General features: G+C 42.9%; 1 protein-coding gene across 1 annotated transcript; it reads left to right on the top strand.

Moving 5' to 3' along the window:
- The first annotated feature begins 13,749 nt into the window (after window positions 1–13,749).
- Window positions 13,750–20,041, top strand: LOC137355729 (retinol dehydrogenase 8-like). The gene is made up of 6 exons (XM_068021199.1): window positions 13,750–13,849; window positions 15,663–15,824; window positions 17,279–17,458; window positions 17,595–17,688; window positions 18,267–18,450; window positions 19,811–20,041. The coding sequence occupies exons 1-6, from the start codon at window positions 13,753–13,755 to the stop codon at window positions 20,039–20,041; spliced, it is 948 nt and encodes a 315-aa protein (XP_067877300.1). The 5' UTR covers window positions 13,750–13,752.
- The last annotated feature ends 1,903 nt before the right edge of the window (window positions 20,042–21,944 follow it).

The following is a 21,944-nucleotide window of genomic DNA, read 5'->3' as shown; positions in this document are numbered from 1 at the left end:
GGCTGCGGTGCTAACCATTGCACCGCCCTAATAGATAGATAAAAAGTTTCACTGTACCATAAGTCAAGAGTTGATTTGGAGAAGTTAAAAAAAAAACTCCTTCTCCAAAACAGAAAATCATTTTTCAATGCACATACTACTTCTGCTCCCCGGAATGACTGAATAACCCCTCCTAGTTCCTGATGCCTTCAGCAACTGATGGAAACAAAACTTTTTTGGAAAAATAGAAAAACATTCCAATTGCAATTGTTTGTAACTAATGTTCAATGTATATCATGTGCTCTTCAAATAAATTCTGGAATTTGTGCTGTTGCTGGCTAAGTGTTGGAATCATAGAAAGTTTACGGCACAGAAAGAGGCCACTTGGCCCATCGTGTCTGCGCTGACCAAAGAAAAAAAAAGAGCTCCCCAGTCTAATCCCAGTTTTCAGCATTTTGTCTGTAGCCCTGCAAATTATGGCACTTCAGATGCACATCCAGGCACCTTTTAAATGAGATGAGGGTTTCTGCCTCGACGACTCTTTCAGGCAGTGGGTTCCAGACCCCCAACACCCTCTGGATGAAAAACTTTTCCTCATGTCCCCTCTGGCCCTTCTACCAATCACTTTAAATCTATGCCCCTGAGTCACTGACCACGCTGTTAAGGTAAATAGGCCTTTCCCATCCATGCTATCCAAGCCCCTCACAATTTTGTACATTTCAATCAAATCTCCCCTCAGCCTCCTCTGTTCCAAGGAGAACAACCCCAGCCTATCCAATCTTTCCTCATAGCTGCAATTTTCCAGTCGTGGCAACATCCTCGTAAATCTCCTCTATACCCTCTAGTGCAATTAACTCCTTTCTGTCATGTGGTAACCAGAACGGCACACAGTACTCAAGTTGTGGCCTAACTAATGTTTTATATAGCTCCAGCATAACCTCCCTACTTCTATACTCTATGCCTCGGCTAATAAAGGAAAGGATTCCATATGCCTTCTTAACCAACTTATCGACCTGTCCTGCTACCTTCAGGAATCTGTGGACATACAATCCAAGGTCCCTCGCTTCCTCTACACCTCTCAGTATCCTCCTACTTATGGTGAATTCCTTTGTTTTGTTTGACCTCCCCAAATCCATCACCTCACACTTCTCTGGGTTTAATTCCATTTGCCACTTTTCTGCCCACCTGACAAATCCATCTATCTCTTCCTGCGCCTACAGCTATCCTCCTTGCTATCAACCACGAGGTCAATTTTGGTGTCATCTGCAAACTTCTTGATCATTCCCCCTACATTTACATCCAAATCATTAATATATACCACAAAAAGCAGGGAACCTAGTACTGAACAATGCAGAACCCCACTGGAAACAGCCTTCCAGTCGCAAAAACACCCGTCAACAATTACCATTTGTTTCCTGCCACTGAGCCAATTTTGTATTCAGCTTTTATTTTTTTTAATCAGTCCGCCATGTGGGACCTTGTTAAAAGCCTTGCTAAAATCCATGTAGACCACATCAACTGTATTACCCTCGTCAATCCTACTTGCTCCTTTCTAAAATAATTCAATCAAGTTAGTCAGACACAACCTTCCCTTAACAAATCCATGCTGACTATCCCCGATTAATCCGTGCTTTCTAAGTGACAGTTTATCCTGTCTCAGGATTGATTCCAATAATTTGCTCACTGTAATTATCCCTCGCTCCCTTCTTAAACAAAGGTATAACATTAGTAGACCTCCAATCCTCTGGCACCACACCTGTATCCAGTGAGGATTAGAAAATGATGGTGAGACCTTCCACTATTTCCTCCTTAACTTCTTTTCGCAGCCTGGGGTACATTTCATCCTGCCCTGGTGATTTATCCAGGTTCAAGGATGCTAATCCCCTTAATACTTCCTCTCTCCCTATGTTTATCACAGCAATACTTCACACTCCTCTGACTTAACTACAATGTCTGCATCGTCCCCCTCTTTTGTGAAGACAGATGCAAAGTATTCATTAAGAAGCATACCCACATCATCTGCCCCCAGACACAGGGCCCTACTCTCTCCTTAGTTATCCTCCTACTCAATGTATTGATAAAACATCTTTGGGTTTTCCTTGATTTTACTTGCCAATATTCTTTCATGCCTTCTCTTTGCTTTCTTAATTTCCTTTTTGATGTCACCCTTTCACTTTCTATACTCCTCACGGCTTTCCGTAGTATTAAGTTCTAGGTGTCTGACACAACCTTTCCTTTTCTGCCATATCTTACCTTGCATGCTCCTTGACATCAAGGGGGCTCTAGATTTGGCCATCTCACCCTTTTTCTTTGTGGGAAAATGTTTACTCTGAACCCCCTGAATCTCCCTTTTGAATGGCTCCCACTGCTCGGACACTGATTTACCTTCAAGTAGCTGTTTCCAGTCTAGTTTTGCTAAATCACTACTCAGCTTAATAAAACTGGCCTTACCCCAATTTAGAACTTTAACTCCTGTTCTGTCATTTTCCATAGTTATGTTAAAACTGAATTATGATCACTACGGCCAAAATGCTCTCCCACTGCCATTCCTTCCACCTGCCCAGCTTTTGTTACCTAAAACCAAGTCCAGAACCAAACCCTCTCCTGTTGGACTTGCTACATACTGACCAAAAAAGTTCTCCTGAATGCACCTCAAGAATTCTGCTCCCTCAATTCCTTTCACACTAAAACGATCCCAGTTAATATTGGGGTAGTTAAAATTCCCCACAATTACTGCCCTAATGTTCTTGCACTTATCAAAAATTTGCCTACATTTTTGCTCTTCTATCTCCCTCTGACTGTTCAGGGGTCTATAGCACACTCCCAGTAGTGTGACTGCCCCTTTTTTGTTCCTAAGCTTGATCCATATGGCCTCAATTGATGATCCTTCTAACATATCATCCCTCCTCACAGCTGTAATTGTGTCTCTAACCAAAATTGCCATCCCTACCTCTCTTTTTATCCCCCACTCTATCTCATCTGAAAACCCTTTAACCAGGAACTTTGAACTCCCATTCCTGTCCCTCTTTAAGCCATGATTCTGTAATAGCTATATCATACTGCCACATTTCTATCTGTGCCCTCAGCTTGTCTGCTATACTCCTTGCATTGAAGTATATACCCTTGAACACTGCCAAACACTTATTTTTTTTATTTTCTACCCTTTGTTTCCTCTGCCTTCCAGACTCACTCACTAATTTTCTTCCTCCCAGATCCATTTCTGATTTTGCCCCATGAGTTTAGTTTAGTTTAGAGATACAGCACTGAAACAGGCCCTTCAGCCCACCGAGTCTGTGCCGACCATCAACCACCCATTTATACTAATCCTACACTAATTCCATATTCCTACCACATCCCCACCTGTCCCTATATTTCCCTACCTATACTAGGGACAATTTATCATGGCCAATTAACCTATCAACCTGCAAGTCTTTTGGCATGTGGGAGGAAACCGGAGCACCCGGAGGAAACCCACGCAGACACAGGGAGAACTTGCAAACTCCACACAGGCAGTACCCAGAATTGAACCCGGGTCGCTGGAGCTGTGAGGCTGCGGTGCTAACCACTGCGCCACTGTGCTAACCATAGTCTAATCTCAGGTTCCTATCCTCTGCTAAACTAGCTTAAACCCCACCCAACAGCACTAGCAAACCACCATACAAGGATATTGGTCCCAGTCCTACTGAGGTGCAAACCATCTGGTTTGTACAGGTCCCATCTCCCTAGAACCGGTCCCAATGCCCCAAGAATCTAAGCCCTCTCTCCTGCACCATCTCTCCAGCCACACAATCATAAGCTCTAACCTCTTATTTCTATGCTCACTTGCGCGTGGCACTGGGAGTAATCCAGAGATTACTACCTAAGGCCCTGTCTTACTTAGCTACCTAAAATCTTCTTTCAGGACCTCATCCCTCTTTCTACCTATGTCATTGGTACCAATGTAAACCACGACCTCTGAGCTGAAGAATGTCCTGTAGCCTCGTTGTGACATCCTTGACCCTGGCACCAGGGAAACAACATAGCATCCTGGAGTCACATCTACGGCCACAGAAATGCCGGTCTGTTCCCCTAACTATTGAATCCCTACCACTATTTCTCTTCCACCCGTCTTCCTTCTCACTCGTGCAGCTGAGCCACCTGTGGTGCCCCGCACTTGGCTCTTGCTACACACCTCTGAGGAACCATCGCCCTCATCAGCATCCAAAATGGAAAACCAGTTCGTGAGCAAGATAGACTCAGAGGACTCCTGCAGTACCTGCCTGGTCCTTCTTGACTTTCGGGTGGTCACTCATTCCCTCTCTGCCTGCACACTCCTAACCTGTGGTGTGACCACTTCCCTAAACGTGCTATCCACATAGTTCTCAGCCTCACAGATGCACCACAGTGACTCCAGCTGCCGCTCAAGATCCGAAACCCGGAGCTCAAGTGCCTGCAGCTGCTGACACTTCCCACAGATATGTCCATCAAAGCCACTTGAAACGTCCACGACTTCCCACATATCACAGGAGACATATTCCACTCGGCGGAGCTGCCGTGCCATTCCTTAACCTTAAACTAAAAGCTGCAGATGCTGGAAATCTGAAATAAAAACAAGAAATGCTAGAAATACTCAGCAGGTCTGGCAGCATCTGTGCGGAGAGAAGCAGAGTTAACGTTTCAGGTCAGTGACCCTTCATCAGAACTGGCAGAGGATAGAAATGGAATAGGTTTTAAGCAAATAAAAAGGGAGTGGGGCAAGAGATAACCAAAGAGAAGGTGTTGATAGGACAAGGTCACAGAGAATAACTGAGTAGAAGGTCACAGAGCAAAGGCAAACGGTATGTTAATGGTGTGGTGAAAGACAAAGCGTTAGTGCAGAGAGGGTGTTAATTGATAGAAAAATGAACAGCCCTGGCCCAAAACACAAATATAACAAAAAAAAGCAGTGGGTAGGCACATGTTAAAAAAATGAATGAAACGAAATAAACAAAGAAAAATAGCTAAAAAGAAAAAGGGGGGCCCATCATGCTCTGAAATTACTGAACTCAATGTTCAGTCCGGCAGGCTGTAGTGTGCCTAATCGGTAAATGAGATGCTGTTCCTCGAGCCTCGAGCTTACGTTGATGTTCACTGGAACACTGCAGCAAGCCCAGGACAGAGATGTGGGCATGAGAGCAGGGGGGGGGGGGGGGGGGGGGGTGTTGAAATGGCAAGCAACCGGAAACTCGGGGTCATGCTTTCGGACTGAGCGGAGGTGTTCCGCAAAGCGGTCAGCCAATCTGCATTTGGTCTCCCCAATGAAGAGTCGACCACATTGTGAGCAGTGAATACAGTATACTAAATTTACTCATCCTGCAGTTTAAGTGCAGCTGCGTGGAACATATTGAGGTGTTAATCTGATGGAAAGGCAGCTGGCAAGCTTCAACAAATTGGGCAGCTGCTCTTCATGAAATCAGGCATGAAGGTCCAGGGCAGCCTGCGCTCAAGCCGTGTGGAAGGCCCACTAGGCCACCAGTAAATATTAAAACTGGGATTGAGAAAGTGTCTCAACAATGCAACTGGAGCATCTGAACAGCATTCCACAACACATAATACTCAATAAAAAGGTCATGAAACTTATCCCCATGCTCAGTGTGACCTCTGCCCTGTGCTTCTTCCAACCACTGAACCCTTCCACCCACCTCTTCCACTGCACCGCACCCCCCCACCACCCCACCACCTCTGCCCGCCATATCTCAACAGCAGAAAAGCCTTCCAGCACACCACTGCTTTCTGGCACCTCTGGCCTGGCACTCCCACAAACACCATGAGTGATACCCTAGAGCACCAGCTTCAGTCTGGCGAAACAGTGGGCTAGTTTCATTATCAGATATGGACAACTCATTCCTGCACCTGAATGACACTAGCTGACCCGCACAGGAACTAAATTATACAGCCCTCTCTGCACCTCTTAAAGGCCATAAGATGTTGTCACTTTCCAGAGTCAGCTGAGTTAGAAAGTTTATTTGTTCTTTGAATTCAATTCTCAAATCCAACTGTTTTAAAACTGAAGCCCAATACCGGAAGCAGGTTGCTACAATCCTTGACTCCTCAGCCAAGCTGCATTGCAGGATGGCTTAGACCTGACCAAAGGGGTCATAACATCATCATGGCACAACGGCCATTCGGCCCATCCAATCCGTGCCGGCAGGGGTGATGTCAGGACGCACTTCTTCTCACACAGGGCAGCAGAAATCTGGAACTCTTCCTCACTACCCCACCCCCACCCCAAAAAAAAATGTTGAGGCTGGTGGGGTCAATAGAAAACTTCAACATTGATATTGGTAAGATATTGTATATGTTGGCTTTGGAGGGGGTGCACTTGCAGTGCTGTTTTGCCAGATTGAAGCCAAGGATGAAAGGGTTAAGTTATAAAGACAGCTTTCATAAACATGGTTTGTAATCCCTACATTTGGTATAGAAGATTAAGGGATAACAATCAGACTATTTCCTCTGGTGGGGGAATCCAGACCAACGGGGCAGAACCTTAGAATCAGAGCTGGGCTGTTCAGGGATGCTGTCAGGAAGCACTTCTTCACACAAAAGGTAGTGGAAATCTGAAACTCCCTCCCCAAAATGCTGTCGAGGCTGGAGATCAATTGGGAATTTAAAAACTGTTAGATAAGGGATATGGAACCAATGCAGGTAGATGAAGTTAAGATACAGATCAGCCATGATGGAATTGAATGGCGGAACAGGCTCGAGGGACTGAATGGCCTACTCCTGTTTCTATGACAACCTTCAAACAGCATCATTTTTTTTTCCAAGATGAGCTGAAATTTATGGAGTGAAGGAGGTCAGCAGAGCCAGTGACGGAAACACTGGCCTCATTATTTACGGTGATGAAGGGTCATCGCCCCGAGATGTTAACTCGGTTTCTCTCTCCACAGATGTTGCCTGACCTGCTGAGTGTTTTCCAACATTTTATGTTTTTATTCCTCATTATATGTGTGTGTGCTGGTGGCAGTCACAGTTGCATCCCAACCCCGTCCAGTGAACTTGGAATAGGGGGCGGGCGGGAATGTTTTTAGGCGTTGTTCAAAACTATCCAAGTTTACCTCACAAACACCACTCGTCCTCAAAGAATAGCGACCAAGACATTCACCTAATCGCCACAGTTGAGTGACCCCAGAGCCCATGCGCCAACTTTAACTGCCTCACGCATGGTAATTATGGCCAGCCCCTTACAGACAATCTGATTGGGAGTGATACCGCAATCATTTCCAAAGACTGCAACAGATATGGGCAGCTCGTCAATCTCATGACACATAAAGCCCCTGACATGTACCGTATTAACCAGTCTTTTCCCCTCGATAGCAGTTGCCACAAGCCAGATTTTTTTTTTTTTTTTTTTTAAATCGGTGCTATTTCTCCTCATACTCATCTGACTTCTTACCAAATTTATGTCTTCGATGTTGAGTAAGGGCAAGAGGATAACCAGGGAAAGAGGCCCATTAGGGACCAAAGTGGCAATCTGTGTGTGGAGCCGGAGGACACGGGTGAGGTTTGAAATGATTACATTTCATCTGTTTTCACTGTGGAGAAGGACGATGTAGGTGTAGAGATCGGGGAGGGGGATTGCGATATACTTGAACATATTAACATTGAAAGGGAGGCAGTATGAGATGCTTTAGCGGGCTTAAAAGTGGATAAATCCCCAGGGCCAGATGAAATGCATCCCAGGCTGTTGTGTGAGGCAAGGGAGGTGATAGCAGGGGCTCTGACACTAATTTTCAGATCGTCTCTGGCCAAGGGAGAGGTGCCACAGGACTGGAGGACAGCGAATGTGGTACCATTATTCAAGAAGGGTAGCAGGGATAGATCAGGTAATTACAGGTCGTTGAGACTAACATCAGTTGTTGGGAAACTATTGGAAAAAATTCTGAGGGACAGGATTAATCTTCACTTGGAAAGGCAGGGAATAATCAGGGATAGTCAGCATGGCTTTGTCAGGGGAAGATCAAATCTAACTAACTTGATTGAATTTTTCAAGGAGGTGACTAGATGTGTAGAGGAGGGTAAAGCAGTTGATGTAGTCTACATGAACTTCAGTAAGGCTTTTAATAAGGTCCCGCATAGAAGATTGGTTAAGAAGGTAAGAGCCCATGGGATCCAGGGCAATTTGGATCCAAAATTGGTTTGGTGGCAGGAAGCAGAGGGTAATGGTCGAGGGTTGTTTTTGTGAGTGGAAGCCTGTGACCAGTGGTGCACCGCAGGGATCGGTGCTGGGACCCTTGCTGTTGTAGTGTATATGAATGATTTAGGCATGAATATAGGAGGTATGATAAGTAAGTTCGCAGATAACACGAAAATTGGTGGTGTCGTAAATAATGAGGAGGAAAGCCTTGGATTACAGAACAATATAGATGGACAGGTAAGATGGGCGGAGCAATGACAAATGGAATTTAATCCTGAGAAGTGTGAGGTGATGCATTTTGGGAGGACTAACAAGGCAAGGGAATAAACAATGGATGGTCAGACCCAAGGAAGTACAGAGGGTCAGAGGAACCTTGGTGTACTTGTCCATAGATCACTGAAGGCAGCAGCACAGGAAGATAAGGTGGTTAGGAAGGCATATGGGATACTTGCCTTTATTAGCCAAGGCATAGAATATAAGAACAGGGAGGTTATGATGGAGCTGTATAAAACGCTAGTTAGGCCACAGCTGGAGTACTGTGTACGGTTCTGGGCACCACACTATAGAAAGGATGTGATTGCACTGGAGAGGGTGCAGAGGAGATTCACCAGGATGTTGCCTGGGCTGGAGCATTTCAACTATGAAGAGAGACTGAAAAGGCTAGGGTTGTTTTCCTTAGAACAGAGAAGGCTGAGGGGGGACATGATTGAGGTATACAAAATTATGAGGGGCATTGATAGGTTAGATAGGAAGAAACTTTTTCCCTTAGCAGAGGGGTCAATAACCAGAGGGCATAGATTTAAGGTAAGGTTCAGGAGGCTCAGAGGGGATTTGAGGAAAATGTTTTACACCCAGAGGGTGGTTGGAATCTGGAACACACTGCCTGAAGAGGTGGTAGAGGCAGGAACCCTCACAACATTTAAGAAGTATTTAGAGGAGCACTTGAAACAGAAAATGGGACTAGAATAAGTTAGGTGCATGATGGCAGGCACAGACACGATGGGCCGAAGGGCCTGTTTCTGTGCTGTATGACTATGAATTAGACTGTTGAAAATTGCAATGGTTAAATTTAAATTTGCATTATTTTATGCACGCAGAAAATTTATTTATAAACGTTATTGTTAAATTTAAAAGAAATTATAAATTCAAAGTCAGTCACTTACTGTTTTTTCGATGTCCAACTGGTTGTCACTTTTCCCTGTTTTCTCTTTGGTTCTGAAATTACACTATGGGATGCGAGTGTACCAACATTTAATTTGTTCCTCTATTCCTTCTATTTTAATGGAGCATTAACCACTTTGTTTTTATGGATCTTCAACAGCTACGAAACTTGATCTGGGAAAGATAACCACATGAAGTCCGATGGATCTGTGGAGGAAAGTATGCTGGCAGCTTAAATGGGTGATTGCTGTTTTGGGAGAGGCAAAGGAAGAAAGTGTTTAGCATTCAAGCACAAATTCATCCCACAGTGGAATCTCAGAACCATTTCCCTTTCTCAACTCGTTTCATTCCTCGCCTATAATACTGTTGCTTTTCCAAGCATCATGAAACCAGATTTTGGACATTTGGCATAGTCGTTAATGGTTACTGCCAAAAAACTCCCCAGCCGGACAATACCATCACAATTAACCTGACTGCAGCGCTCAAAGGGCGAGTAAAAACTTGCATTTAAAAAGTTAGATCAGCCCAAAAATCCCCAAATATACCTATCGAAGACTGAAATAACTTGTTTTTATATAGCACCCTTTACAACCTTCAGTCTTCCTAAAGCACTTCCCAGTCAAGGAAAAGAAGTTCCTGTTCAGTAGCTCAGCAGCCAATTCAAATAACATATAGGACTGGAATTTACGCTGGGCGGATGGGAGCTGGCTGACGTAAAAGTCGATGGTGAACCCGGTTCCACCAGGCCCGGGGATCCGTCCCACATTTTACGGGTCCCAGGGCTTTAATTGTTCCAAGGCGGGACTTTCACCCACTTGAGGGAGGAAGTCCCGCCTCATTGAGCTGCAGCCAATCATGGGGCCGGCATCTCTTAGTCCCAGCAGCCCCACCAGGACTAAAGTTGGGGTTTGCATCGCTGAGGGAATCGGTCATGACCCAGCAAGACAAGGGAGGTCATTTGGCAGTGGGGGGTGGTTGGGGAAGCAGGGGAGGCTCTCAATCGGGCATCCTGTGCCTGATTAGCAGGGCCCCCGCGGTGCACTGAGGGCCCACCAGGTATTACTGGGCGGGCTTTCACATCTACCAGATGCCCGCTGGCCCCGGGTAAAATATCTGTGGAGGCGGGCGAAGGCCCTTAAGTGGCCACTTAAGGGCCTTGATTGGCCTGGGGCAGGTGACCAGTTTCCCGCCCCCTGCGGCCCACGTAAAATGGGGTGGAGGCGGGAGCAGGCCAGGAAAGCCTCCCGGAGCCTCCCGCTCAATTTTGCGCCACCACCCCGCCACCATCTGGCTCGCTGAGGTGACAAAAAATTCCGGCCATATATTTAGATTATGTCCTGAATTTTGGGATTGATGATACGGACGATAATCTTCTACTTCAAGCATACTGTTGGATCTTTCTGGGATGTGCAAGGCCTTGGAAGAGAATCAAGCAGTTAGAAAGAAAAAGAGAGATTTGCGTTTATATAGCGCCGTTCAGGACCTCAGGGCATGCCAAAGCATTGTCCAACCAATAAAGGTTCTTTTAAAGTGGTCACTGTTGCAATGTAGGAAACGCTTCAGCCAATTTGCACACAGCAAGCTCCCACAAATAGCAACGTGCAAATGATCAGAGTGTCAGCCTGGATTTTGTACTTAGGTTTGTGGAGTTGGAGTAAAGATCCTACATCTGCTGGACCTGCGCAAGTGCAGTGCCTATTTAGGATAGGATATTGTTGCAGATAGCAGTGAAAGATGTACTTTTTATTAATGGAGTGTTAAATTGAATAGCAGGGCCTCAAAACAACAGCATCACATTTGCCACCTGCTATATGACACACTTGATATTTAGTTCTATTGAAGTCAATGGAACTGGACATCATTGGTTGGTGAGTATACCAGGCGGCCACTATGATAGTCAGATTTGCATTCCCACTAATGCCCAATTTCACCCTTAATCTACTTCCCACAATGAAGCAGAAAAATTTAAACCATTCTTACCAAGCTTGCAAATAACAATATTCAAGGAATGAACTGTGCGAGTCATTTTTTTCCCTGCATATTAAATTCAAGATAAATCAAAGCCCATTTGAGGGGTTTTGGTTAAAAATTACATTTTGCAAATTACATTTCAATTATAATCACTCTTGAGTAATGTCTCATCCACAAAAAAAAAAATCAATGGTGCAAAAACTAACTACAACTCCCAATGTGCAGAGCCCCACGTATCTGCGTGGAGAGTGGTTGCCAGGGATTACAGTAAGACGATCTGTTCTGACCCGAGTTTCGTTCTCTATGGTTAATGTGCGTGCAGCGATCTCTTAAAAGGTACTGTACTGAATATCATTCTGCACAGTTGTTATGTAAAATTGCAGTCTTTAAATTGCTCCTCCTTTTGTGTTTTCTTAATTATCTAATAGCTTCTACAAATGTACTAACGTCAAATGTGTTCAAAATACATTACAACGATCGACATAATACAATGAAAAGCAAGAAACAAATAGAAAAAAAATATGCCTGCTTCTTGTTTAGTGAAAGCATAATGAATTCTGAGGGAGCACCATTTTTGTTGCAATTAAAAATGTTCACTCATCCTTGTTTAAATTAAATCTAATTTTGAAAAAAATTGCAGGCTTTTGTATGTTACCAAGTTCTGTTTTTAGTTGAATTATAATCACAATTTGCATATTCTCACCACCATTCTGACCTCCATGATAAATATCAGAATAAAACTAAACTTATAATGCTTTTCAACTGTTCGAACAGAGTACAAAGTTAACTGTGTCAGCCTGTTGCTGCTCTGTAATGTGAAAGCTAAAGGTCTATTGGCATTGAGGAATTGTCACGTTTCCAGATTGCCAACTTCCATCAATTGCTTAATCTGCTCGACAGAAAACCAGTGGAAATACATTGCAACCAGTCTTTTTTAAAGTTTGACTGTAAGGTGTGTGTCAGGATGAGCAACTGTGCAAATCACTAATTTGCCAAGAACTGTTCCCTTTCTAACTTTTCCCTTCAAGTTTTAGGTGGGGCATTGGAAGAACAAAACATTGATGTTTCACCCTGCTCGGCTATTGAGTTTTAGATCAACAGCAGCAAATTATAGGCAGTTTCAGTTATGTGCAGAGACTCTGGGATTGTTCTCCAGTGAAGGTTAAGGGGAGATTTAACAGAAGTGTTCAAAATTATAAGGGGTTTTAATAAATTAGATAAATACAAATTATTGTTGTCAGAGATTTTCGTAAAAGTTTCTTTTTCACATCAGATCTCCCCTCCTGAAGGTTGACTCACTGTGGTAAGATTCTGTGAGCATCAGATAACCTACAATAGCCCTTCTAACTAGCTACACTTTAATGTGCGAAAATTGTGAGCATGGCCATTTAATTGACCAGAGCGGGATATACTGCCAAGACTAACTTCCAGCAAGGGGGGAAAGTCACCAATCGTGATCAGAAGCAGGAAATCTGGCTAATTTTCCCTTCTCTATCTGAGCGGCACTGAAGCCAATTTAGCACTCTGCTGCCTACCCCCGGCTGAGAATCAGCAAACTCAGCACCAGGCCAGCAAAACAAACCAGAGATCTTCTTGGTCTAAATTACTTAGCTACTCTAGGCAGGCACTGCATTGCAGTACTGAGGGAGTGCTGCACTGTCAGAGGTGCTGTCTTTCAAATGAGATATTAAACTGAGGCCCACTGCACTATTCCAGTGCACTACTTCAAAGAAGAGCACAGGGGAGTTATACCTGGTGTCCTGGCCAATATTTATCCCTCAATCAACATTGCTGAAAGCAGATTATCTGGTCATTATCACATTGCAGCTTGTGGGAGCTTGCTGTGTGCAAACTGGCTGTTGTATTTCCCACAACAGTGACTAGATTTCATTGGCTGCAAAGCACTTTGGGACATCCTGAGGTCACGAAAGGCGTAATAGAAATCTAAGATTTTCTTTTTACTTTCTCGTGACTAATTATTAAGGTAAAGTGAGATAGCGGGGCAAATGGAGCAGATTCAAGGGAGGATCTAGGATTAATGTTGAAAGTTCTTCCACCAAATAAATACTTGCAATAGACGTTTGAGTGAGGTCATGGGAGCAAAGAGCCTGCAGTCAGTTGGATACATTAATTGAGGGGCAGTAATATTTTTAGCTTTTAGAGATGTGCTTCACTGATTACCATGTGTTCGTGTTTGGCTGCAACATTGACAAGCCTCGGAGTATTTTTTAACTGGAGGTAAAGCAACAGTACCACTATTTGGCTTTCAAATTTTGGATTTGTTAAGAGCCTGTATCCTGTGTTTGTTGATCAATAGTTCCTGGGACTAAATGCAAGACTTTCTTTTTAACTCATTAAAACTTGGAAAAGCTTGAGGGAATCATCTACCTGTATTTAGGCTGACTACTTCAGAGGGGAAAAGCAGCATCTTACAAACACTGAAGTCTTTTTCTATGTTTGCAGTGGTTCACAGTAGAAAAACAACAATGTCTGCAAGAACAGTTATGGTCACAGGCTGCTCCTCTGGTATTGGCCTGGCCCTAGCAGTCAAACTAGCAAAAGATGAGTTGAAACGATTTAAAGGTAAGACAGGAGTTTAAATTGTATTCTGTATAAGTGATGCAAGATCTTAGCCATCTCGGGCTATAGATTATGTTGTGCAAATGTAATAGAAACATAAAGGATTTATGGCACATAAAGGAGGCCATCATGTCTGTGCTGGCCGCAAAAGAGCTATCCAGTTTAATCCCACTTCCCTGTAGGTTTCGTCACTTCAAATGCATAGCCAAGATTTTTTTTTTTTAAATGTGATGAGGGTTTCTGCCTCAACTACTCTTTCAGCCAATGCGTTCCTGACTAGTCATGATAAAAGGTCTCACTTTTAAAGCTGTGCTAGACACAAGCTATTATAATTTCTTCGCAACTGGCACTTAAATCGTGCCTTTATGCAGTAAAACATTCAAAGATGCTTGATGGGTTGGTGACAGAACCAAGTTGGGGTTAAGAGTTGGGGAAGTGACTGCAAAAAATGGTCAAAGAGACAAGTTTCAAAAAGTGATTATTGAAGATCAGGAGAGATATAGCAAGGGGCATAAAGCCCCAAATGAACCCATTCAGACTTACCCACCTCTATCCTGCTAATGATGTGTATTTTAATAACGAAGCAATGTGTTTAGCATATTTTTCCTAGGGTGGTAGGAAACTCATGGCTCTCTTTAGCGAGTTCCTGATTGCAACCATGTTGCGTGGGACTAGGTTGCAGAGGCCATCACCTTCACTGGAGGATGAGGTAGTGAATAGAATGAAGGAGTCACCACAGGACCTCTTCCACATATCTCAAAGAGTCCGTTGCAGCAGAATGCTGGGAATAAGTCACCTGCTGGTCCTGTGTGTGTACTGCATAGAGACAAAACATTGATTTGCTTTTCATATAACATCACAAAACAGAATGTCTTGGAACCAGAGGGTGGCCATGTATCTGAAATGTCTTACATTTGATACTTTTAATTGTCCGGTGGTTAAACTGTGTCAACCATGGCTCAGTGAGTAGCACTGTTGCTTCTGAGTCAGAAAGTTGTGGGTTCAAGCCCCAAGGGAGCGGGACATGCCCTCGATCAGATGAGATGTTAAACCGAGGCCCCATCTGCTCTCTCAGCCAGATGTAAAAGATCCCACTGCACTATTTCAAAGAAGAGCAGGGGAGTTTCTCCCTGCTGTCCTATCCAATATTTATCCTTCAAACAACATCACTAAAACAGATGATCTGGTCATTATTGCCGTTTGTGGGAGCTTGCTGTGCATGGGGTGGCTGTCGCGTTTCCTACATTACAACAGTAAGTGCATTTCAAAAGTACTTCATTGGGATGTAACGTTGTGAAAGGTGCTATATGAAACGCAAGTTTTTCTTTCCTTTCTAAAGGGAGCTGCTTTGATCGAGTGATCAGCACCTGGATTGATTTATCAAGAAAAGTGGTTGCAGCAAAGACACTAGACTTGAAGACTTAAAATGGCTAGAATGGCAACATGCATTAGGTTGATAGTTGGGAATGATGAGATGAAATGTGCCAAATGAAATTCATCTGAACCTACCTTGTTACAGATATGGCTTAAATTTCCTTTATGTACTTTGTAACATGCATTGTATTATTAAATTGCATAGGTGACAAATAATGCCATAATAAAGTGTCCACTGATCAGTTTATAACCTGTGTTTAAAGTATCAAGGTTCATCCCAATTCTCAATAGTTAAAAAATGAGAATATAAGCTGTATATTATTTAAGTTTAGATTTGTGAAATGTCTCCTGTATATATAGCAACAGTGGCACAGGGGCTCTCTATTATACATCAAAAATTGCCATAAATCATCTACTGCAGTATAACCTTGTCTTATTGCAGTTGTCGCAACAATGCGAGATTTAAACAAGAAGAAAAAACTGGAAGACGCAGCAGGCGATACGCTGAACAACACACTGGAAATCAAAGAACTTGACGTTTGCAGTGAAGATTCCGTATGCAAGTGTGTGAACAGTATTCCAGAGAGAAAGGTGGATATACTGGGTAAGATTTATATAAAAAAAGACTTGCAATTCTATCGTGCCTTTCATAACATCACGGCGTTTCAAAGCACTTTACAGCTAATTAAGTGGATTTGAAGTGTGGTTGCTGTTGTAATGTAGGGAACAAGGCAGCCAATTTGCACAGAGCAAAAAGTCCCACCAACAGCAATGTGATAATGACCAGAGAATCTGTTTTTTTGGAATGTTGATTGAGCGACACCAGGGAGAACGCCCCTCCTCTTCTTCAAATAGTGCCATGGGATCTTTTGCATCCACCTGAGAGTGCAGACAAGGTTTAACATCTTATCTAAAAAACATTTCATAAGCAAACAAAATATTGCATTAAATGGGATTTTTTCCATTTAAGATTTTGTAAATCCATAGTAATATACAAATCGTGCCAAATAGCAATTCAGTAGTTGTTCATATATAACCAAGTTGGAGTAACTGCTACAATGCATTTATTTTTTTAAACTATTCATAGAAATCTAAAAATCCTCTCATTAACAAGTCACTAAATATATTGAGGCTCCATTACAAATCTCGAGCTATACTCATGGTGAATTCATCTGGAAGAGTCTCCTCATTGAAATAAGTACATATTTTAATGAAATCAAGTCACCCTCAAAATAAATAGAGTTGGTCTTAGGGTCACAGACAAACTCTACCCCGAAGCTTTATTGAAAAGCCAACCATAACCAAATCCCAACCTTAAGCAACTCGACCGCAATCCTAAACCCAACTCCAATTCTTAATTCCACCCAAAATCTAAATCTAATATCTCAACTCTAAGCCCACTTCAAGCTCTCGAACCCAACTCTAACCCTAAACCCATTTTACACATTAGTCTCAGGGTTATATGAAACAGGTTGAACTGACAAGTCGCTTCGGTAAGTTTGAGATTTCAATGACGCTGTTGTGGACGGGCAGCAGAGGTCAGAAACTCTTCAAAAGAAAGAGGAACCGGAGGCGTTTTCACAGAGAATCATAGGATGCTACAGAATGAGGCCATTTGGTTCATCGTGTTTGTGCCAACTCTGAACGAACTATCCCAACAAGTCCCACTCTCAAAGCCCTGCAAATGTTTCCCCTTCAGTACATTATACCCTCCAACCAGTGGTGGCACAGTCGCACCTCCACTCATTGACCATGCAATTACAGTGTGACAAGTTTACATAGATAGTTTCCATTCTAAAAATGGATATGGAACATTATAACACAAGAGGTTGATCGTAACTGCTTCCAGATGTAAGATTTTTAATATAGTATAAAAAGTGATAATCACTATTTCTTGGTCTTATAAGTTTTAACGTGTCCTGCACTAGGGATATGGCACCCCACCTTGGTTTCTCAGAAAAATGTTGTACCCTCCTGCTCATTACTTCTGTACTTCTGGTAAAACTATCTTCTTGAGCAAAAACAGTATTTTGTATTCCATTTTTCTCCTTGTTTTAGTAAATAATGCTGGAATGGGGCTCATTGGACCAGTAGAGTGCCAGAGCTTGGACACCATGAGAACTGTGCTCGAAACAAACTTCTTCGGTCTGACTCGTTTGGTGAAAGAAATTCTACCCGATATGAAAAGACGTCAAAATGGACACATTGTCGTCATGAGTAGTGTTATGGGACTCCATGGTAAGTTGATTATTTTAGAAGTTTCAGCAGCTCATGGACATTTATTATAGCTGCAGTGTTGAAGACAAACATTTTATCAAACTTAAACATTGGTTTTATTTGCTGGGAAAAATTGATTTGTTCTTCATATTTCTAGGTCTTCTATTCAACGACATCTACTCAGCATCAAAATTTGCAGTAGAAGGTTTCTGCGAAAGTTTGGCAATTCAAGCCTTAAGATTCAATATAAAGTAAGCCATGAAAATTTTTAACAAAAATACAATCCAATCTTTTTGCACAATTCAGGGTTCTTCATTTTCATGTGATGTGTTCCAAGGACTCTCAATGATATTTCTCTTTTCTCCCCCTCTCTAGCCATACAACACCAAGCTGAACTGTAGTACCTGTACCACTTTGCTCAGCTAAGATTAATGAACTCAGAATAGTCCAGAGTTCTTACCAGAAGCTTGCTAGCCAAATGGTTCAGTACCGCAATATGCAGTGTAATATATTCTTTCACTGAGCCATCAGGGGAGCTGTACTCCTATTGGTTCTTGACTCATTGAGATGATGGACTTGCAGTTATTTTAAAACAATACATATTGGAGCTATCTACATACTCTGGTGGTTGGTAGTCCTCAAGGAAGTCAAGCCATTTCAGGACAACATGTTTAAGTTTCAAATATTGTACACAGTTGGTTCCAGAGCGATTATGATACAGGGTATTTTGTATATTCTTAAATACTATTTCTGTTGACATATCCTTGCATTATTCGTTATCAGTTGGCTAGGCTGATGATCTGATCTCGGTATGTATGTCTCCCTATAGCATAAGTCTTATTGAACCAGGACCAGTCTTCACTGAGTTTGAAACTAAACTGTACGAGGACGCTGCTAAAATGGACCTCTCCAGTACGGATGAAGAAACTGCAAAAATGTTTCGCCAATTGTACCTTCCTTATTCTAAAAAGGTCTTCGGTACTCTTGGGCAAACAGCAGAAGAAGTAGCTGAGGTATTCTTGAAATAACCAGCACCCTCAAAGCCATTTTATTTTAAATGTATTTTACAAATGTTTTATGATAGATGAAATATTATTGTACTGAAAAGAATGGTATTTAATAAGTTATTTTACAGAATCATAGAATTGTACAGCATAGAGGGAGGCCATTCAGCCCATCATGTCTATGCTGGCTCTTTGAAAGAGCTACGCAATTAGTCCCACTCTCCCTGTTCTTTCCCCATCGCCCTGCAAATTTTTCTCCCCTTCAAGTATCTATCCAATTCTGTTTTGAAAGTTACTATTGAATCTTCTTCCACCTCACTTTCTGGCAGTGCATTCCAGATCATAATTCGCTGCATAAAGATAACTTCCATCTGCCCCCCACCTTTGGCCCTTTTGCCAATTACCTTACAAAGTATTACACTGTATCTAAAGCACAGAAACAAGTCATTCGGCCCAATAGATCCATTCTGGTGATTACGCTCCACACGAGCCTCCTCCCACCTTTCATCATCTAACCCCATCAAGATGTCCTTCCATTCCTTTCTCCCTCATGTGCTCATCTAGCTTCCCATCTGTGCCTCAACTACTCCGTGTGGTAGTGAGCTCACATTTTCAGGTTAAAAGTAGCAGCTCCTAAATTTCCTATTGGATTTAGGAGTGACCATCTTATACTTATCGCTCCTAGTTATGGTCTCTTCCTTATTCTTCCTACCAAAATGAACAAAATTATCTATGTTGAAATGTGCTCGCCAATGACTTACCCTTAAGTAAGTGATTAATTAGAGATATGCCTGTTTCAAAGCCAGTGGATAAGGCAAAAGCTTCAGCAGTGTAGTGTCTTATTCCTGATTGCCATCCTGCAGTTCCGACTGGAAGGGCATGGGGAGGGATATTGCATGAGAAAATTATTAGGTTCACCTGTAATCCCCGTCGTCATGGGAGGCTGGCAGCACTCATTGGCAAGACTCACACTTGGGCAAGATATGGACAGTGCTCGATACCCATTGAACTCTATTTTCAAGAGGAAAGGGGAGGAAATTGACAAAATAGGAGCAAAAGATACCCATGGCAATAGAGTAGCTATCATATGAAAGCAGTGAACAGAGACTCGAGTGAGACGCTTATGATATTTGCTCATAGACTTCTTCTGCTCAGATACTTGTTATACTGACCTAGTGTTGCTAAGGAGGACAATACATAAAGCTAGTGCCTTCTTGCACAAATTAAAACGTGAGCTAACTAAGATGCACCATTGATGGCTTTGCGTTTAGAGTGGGTTTGTAAAGGAGTGGGGAGATGGGTTAATTAATGCCATGCTTGTGAATGGTGCAAATCTTAGATCATTAACATCTTCTGATTTTGCTAACAGCATACAGTGAAGGTGATTACTTCCGAAAACCCTCCATTCCGTTACCAGACCAACAATCTATACACTCCATTCACAACACTGAAATTTGCCGACCCAACAGGGAATCTGCACGTTGACACTTTCTACAAGATGATCTTCCAACATGACAGAATATTTAATGCAAGTCTTAACCTCATCAAATTGCTACGTTGGAGAAGCAGAAACAATCCAGAAGGAGGAAAACGCTCTTGATTTGCGACGCAACTCAAGTACTTGTGCACTTACTGTGCACTGTCCAATTCAGACATTGGCTACATTTGTCACAAAGTTCTTAGTTTCCCTTTGTCAGGGGAATAGAGATAACAATTAAAGTGACTACTGCTACTTAGTTCATTCACTCAACACCCTACTTTAGGTTTTTGGATGGTGAAGGGTAGGACTGATAGGTGATTGAATAGGTTAACAATAAGATGAAAGGTTATTAAACTGAAACATTAACAATTTCTCTCTCCACAGATGCTGCTTGACCAGCTGAGTAGTTCCAACATTTTCTGTTTTTATCCAATCATAGGTGATTGCTGTGCACAAATTACCTGCCGCGTTTTCTACATTCCAACAGTGACGACACTTCATTGGCTGTAAAGCGATTTGGGATGTCCTGAAAGGTGTTATATAAACCCAAATCTTTTTCTTTTACTGTTCAAATGTGAGCCGAGACAGTGATTGTCATGTGTCGGTGAGGAGGAGCAATAAAGCTGGTTCAAACCAGTACTTCTCCAATATCAACATACACAACCTTTCCAATAAGGTCATTGGATAGTAAAACCCAATTATTTCTTGCCTCGTGTTGCTGAATCTAATTATCACTCCCCAATTACTGCCTCAGGTTTAGATCATCTAATTTAACAGATTAGAGATCAAAGGGCCTTTGGGTCTCTCTGGCTCAGTAGTACACACTGCTGTACCAGTAGTCACCTGGTGATCAGAAGTGTTTGTCATTTGGCTATTTTAAATAAATCAAATAAGGCTGGCACTGGTTTGGCCCAGTGTCACAATCAGGAAAATAAATGTTCCAGGTGCCTGGTCATGGGGATGTGGGTGGCGCTGGCGAGGCCAACATTTATTGCCCACGTGAGTTACCCTCAAGAGGGTGGTGGTGAGCTGCCTTCTTGAACCGCTGCAGTCCATGTGGTACAGGTACACCCACAGCAAAGTTTCCTCTAAGGTAGCGGCAACCCAAAAGTTCCCACACAAACTGCACACGACACAGCCCCTTTAAACTACTGCACGTGTGGCCATGCACAAAAATTTAAAAGGCCTGCACATTTGAACAAATTGTGCGCACACTTAAAAAAAAAAATTACGACAGTATGTTGATCCACAGTGCTGTTAGTCAGCAAGTTCCAGGATTTTGACCCAGCGACAGTGAAGGAACGGCGATACAGTTCCAAGTCAGGATGGTGTGCGACTTGGTGGGGAACTTGCAGGTGGTGGTGTTCCCACGCGTCTGCTACCCTTGTCCTTCTAGGTGGTAGAGGTTGCGGATTTGTAAGGTGCTGTCAAAGGAACCTTGGTGTGTTGTTGCAATGCATCTTCTAGATGGTACACACAGCTGCCACTGTGCTCCATTGGTGGAGAAAGCGAGAGTGAATGTTGAAGGTGGTGGATGGGGTGCCAATCAAGCGGGCTGCTTCGTCTTGGATGGTGTCGAGCTTTGAGTGCTGGCAGAGCTGCACCCATCCAGGCAAGTGGACAGTATTCCATCACACTCCTGACTTCTGCCTTGCAGATGGTGGACAGACTTTGGGGAGTCAGGATGCGAGTTACTCTCCGCAGAATTCCCAGCTTCTGACTTGCTCTTGCCGCCACAATATTTACATAGCACACCCAGTTAAGCTTCCTGCGGTTGCCTACCGGTCGTGGAAGGTCTCATGTGTACTGGTCATCATGCGCTCCCTCTCCAGTATAAGTACTGTTGTAATGTAACAAAAGCAGCAGCCAATTTGCACACAGCAAGCTCCCATAAACAGTGACTACATGTCATAAAGTACTTCCCTGGCTATAAAGCCCTTTGGGATGCACAGAGGTAAAAGGCATTATATAAATGAATGTCTTACTTTGTAAATCAGTTTTGTTTAGAAATTACACAGAATGC

This window comes from Heterodontus francisci, chromosome 43, assembly GCF_036365525.1.
Source record: "Heterodontus francisci isolate sHetFra1 chromosome 43, sHetFra1.hap1, whole genome shotgun sequence".
NCBI classification, from domain to species: domain Eukaryota; kingdom Metazoa; phylum Chordata; class Chondrichthyes; order Heterodontiformes; family Heterodontidae; genus Heterodontus; species Heterodontus francisci.
The sequence above is the reverse complement of the archived record's forward strand: the minus strand, read 5'-3'. Positions and strand labels throughout refer to the sequence as shown.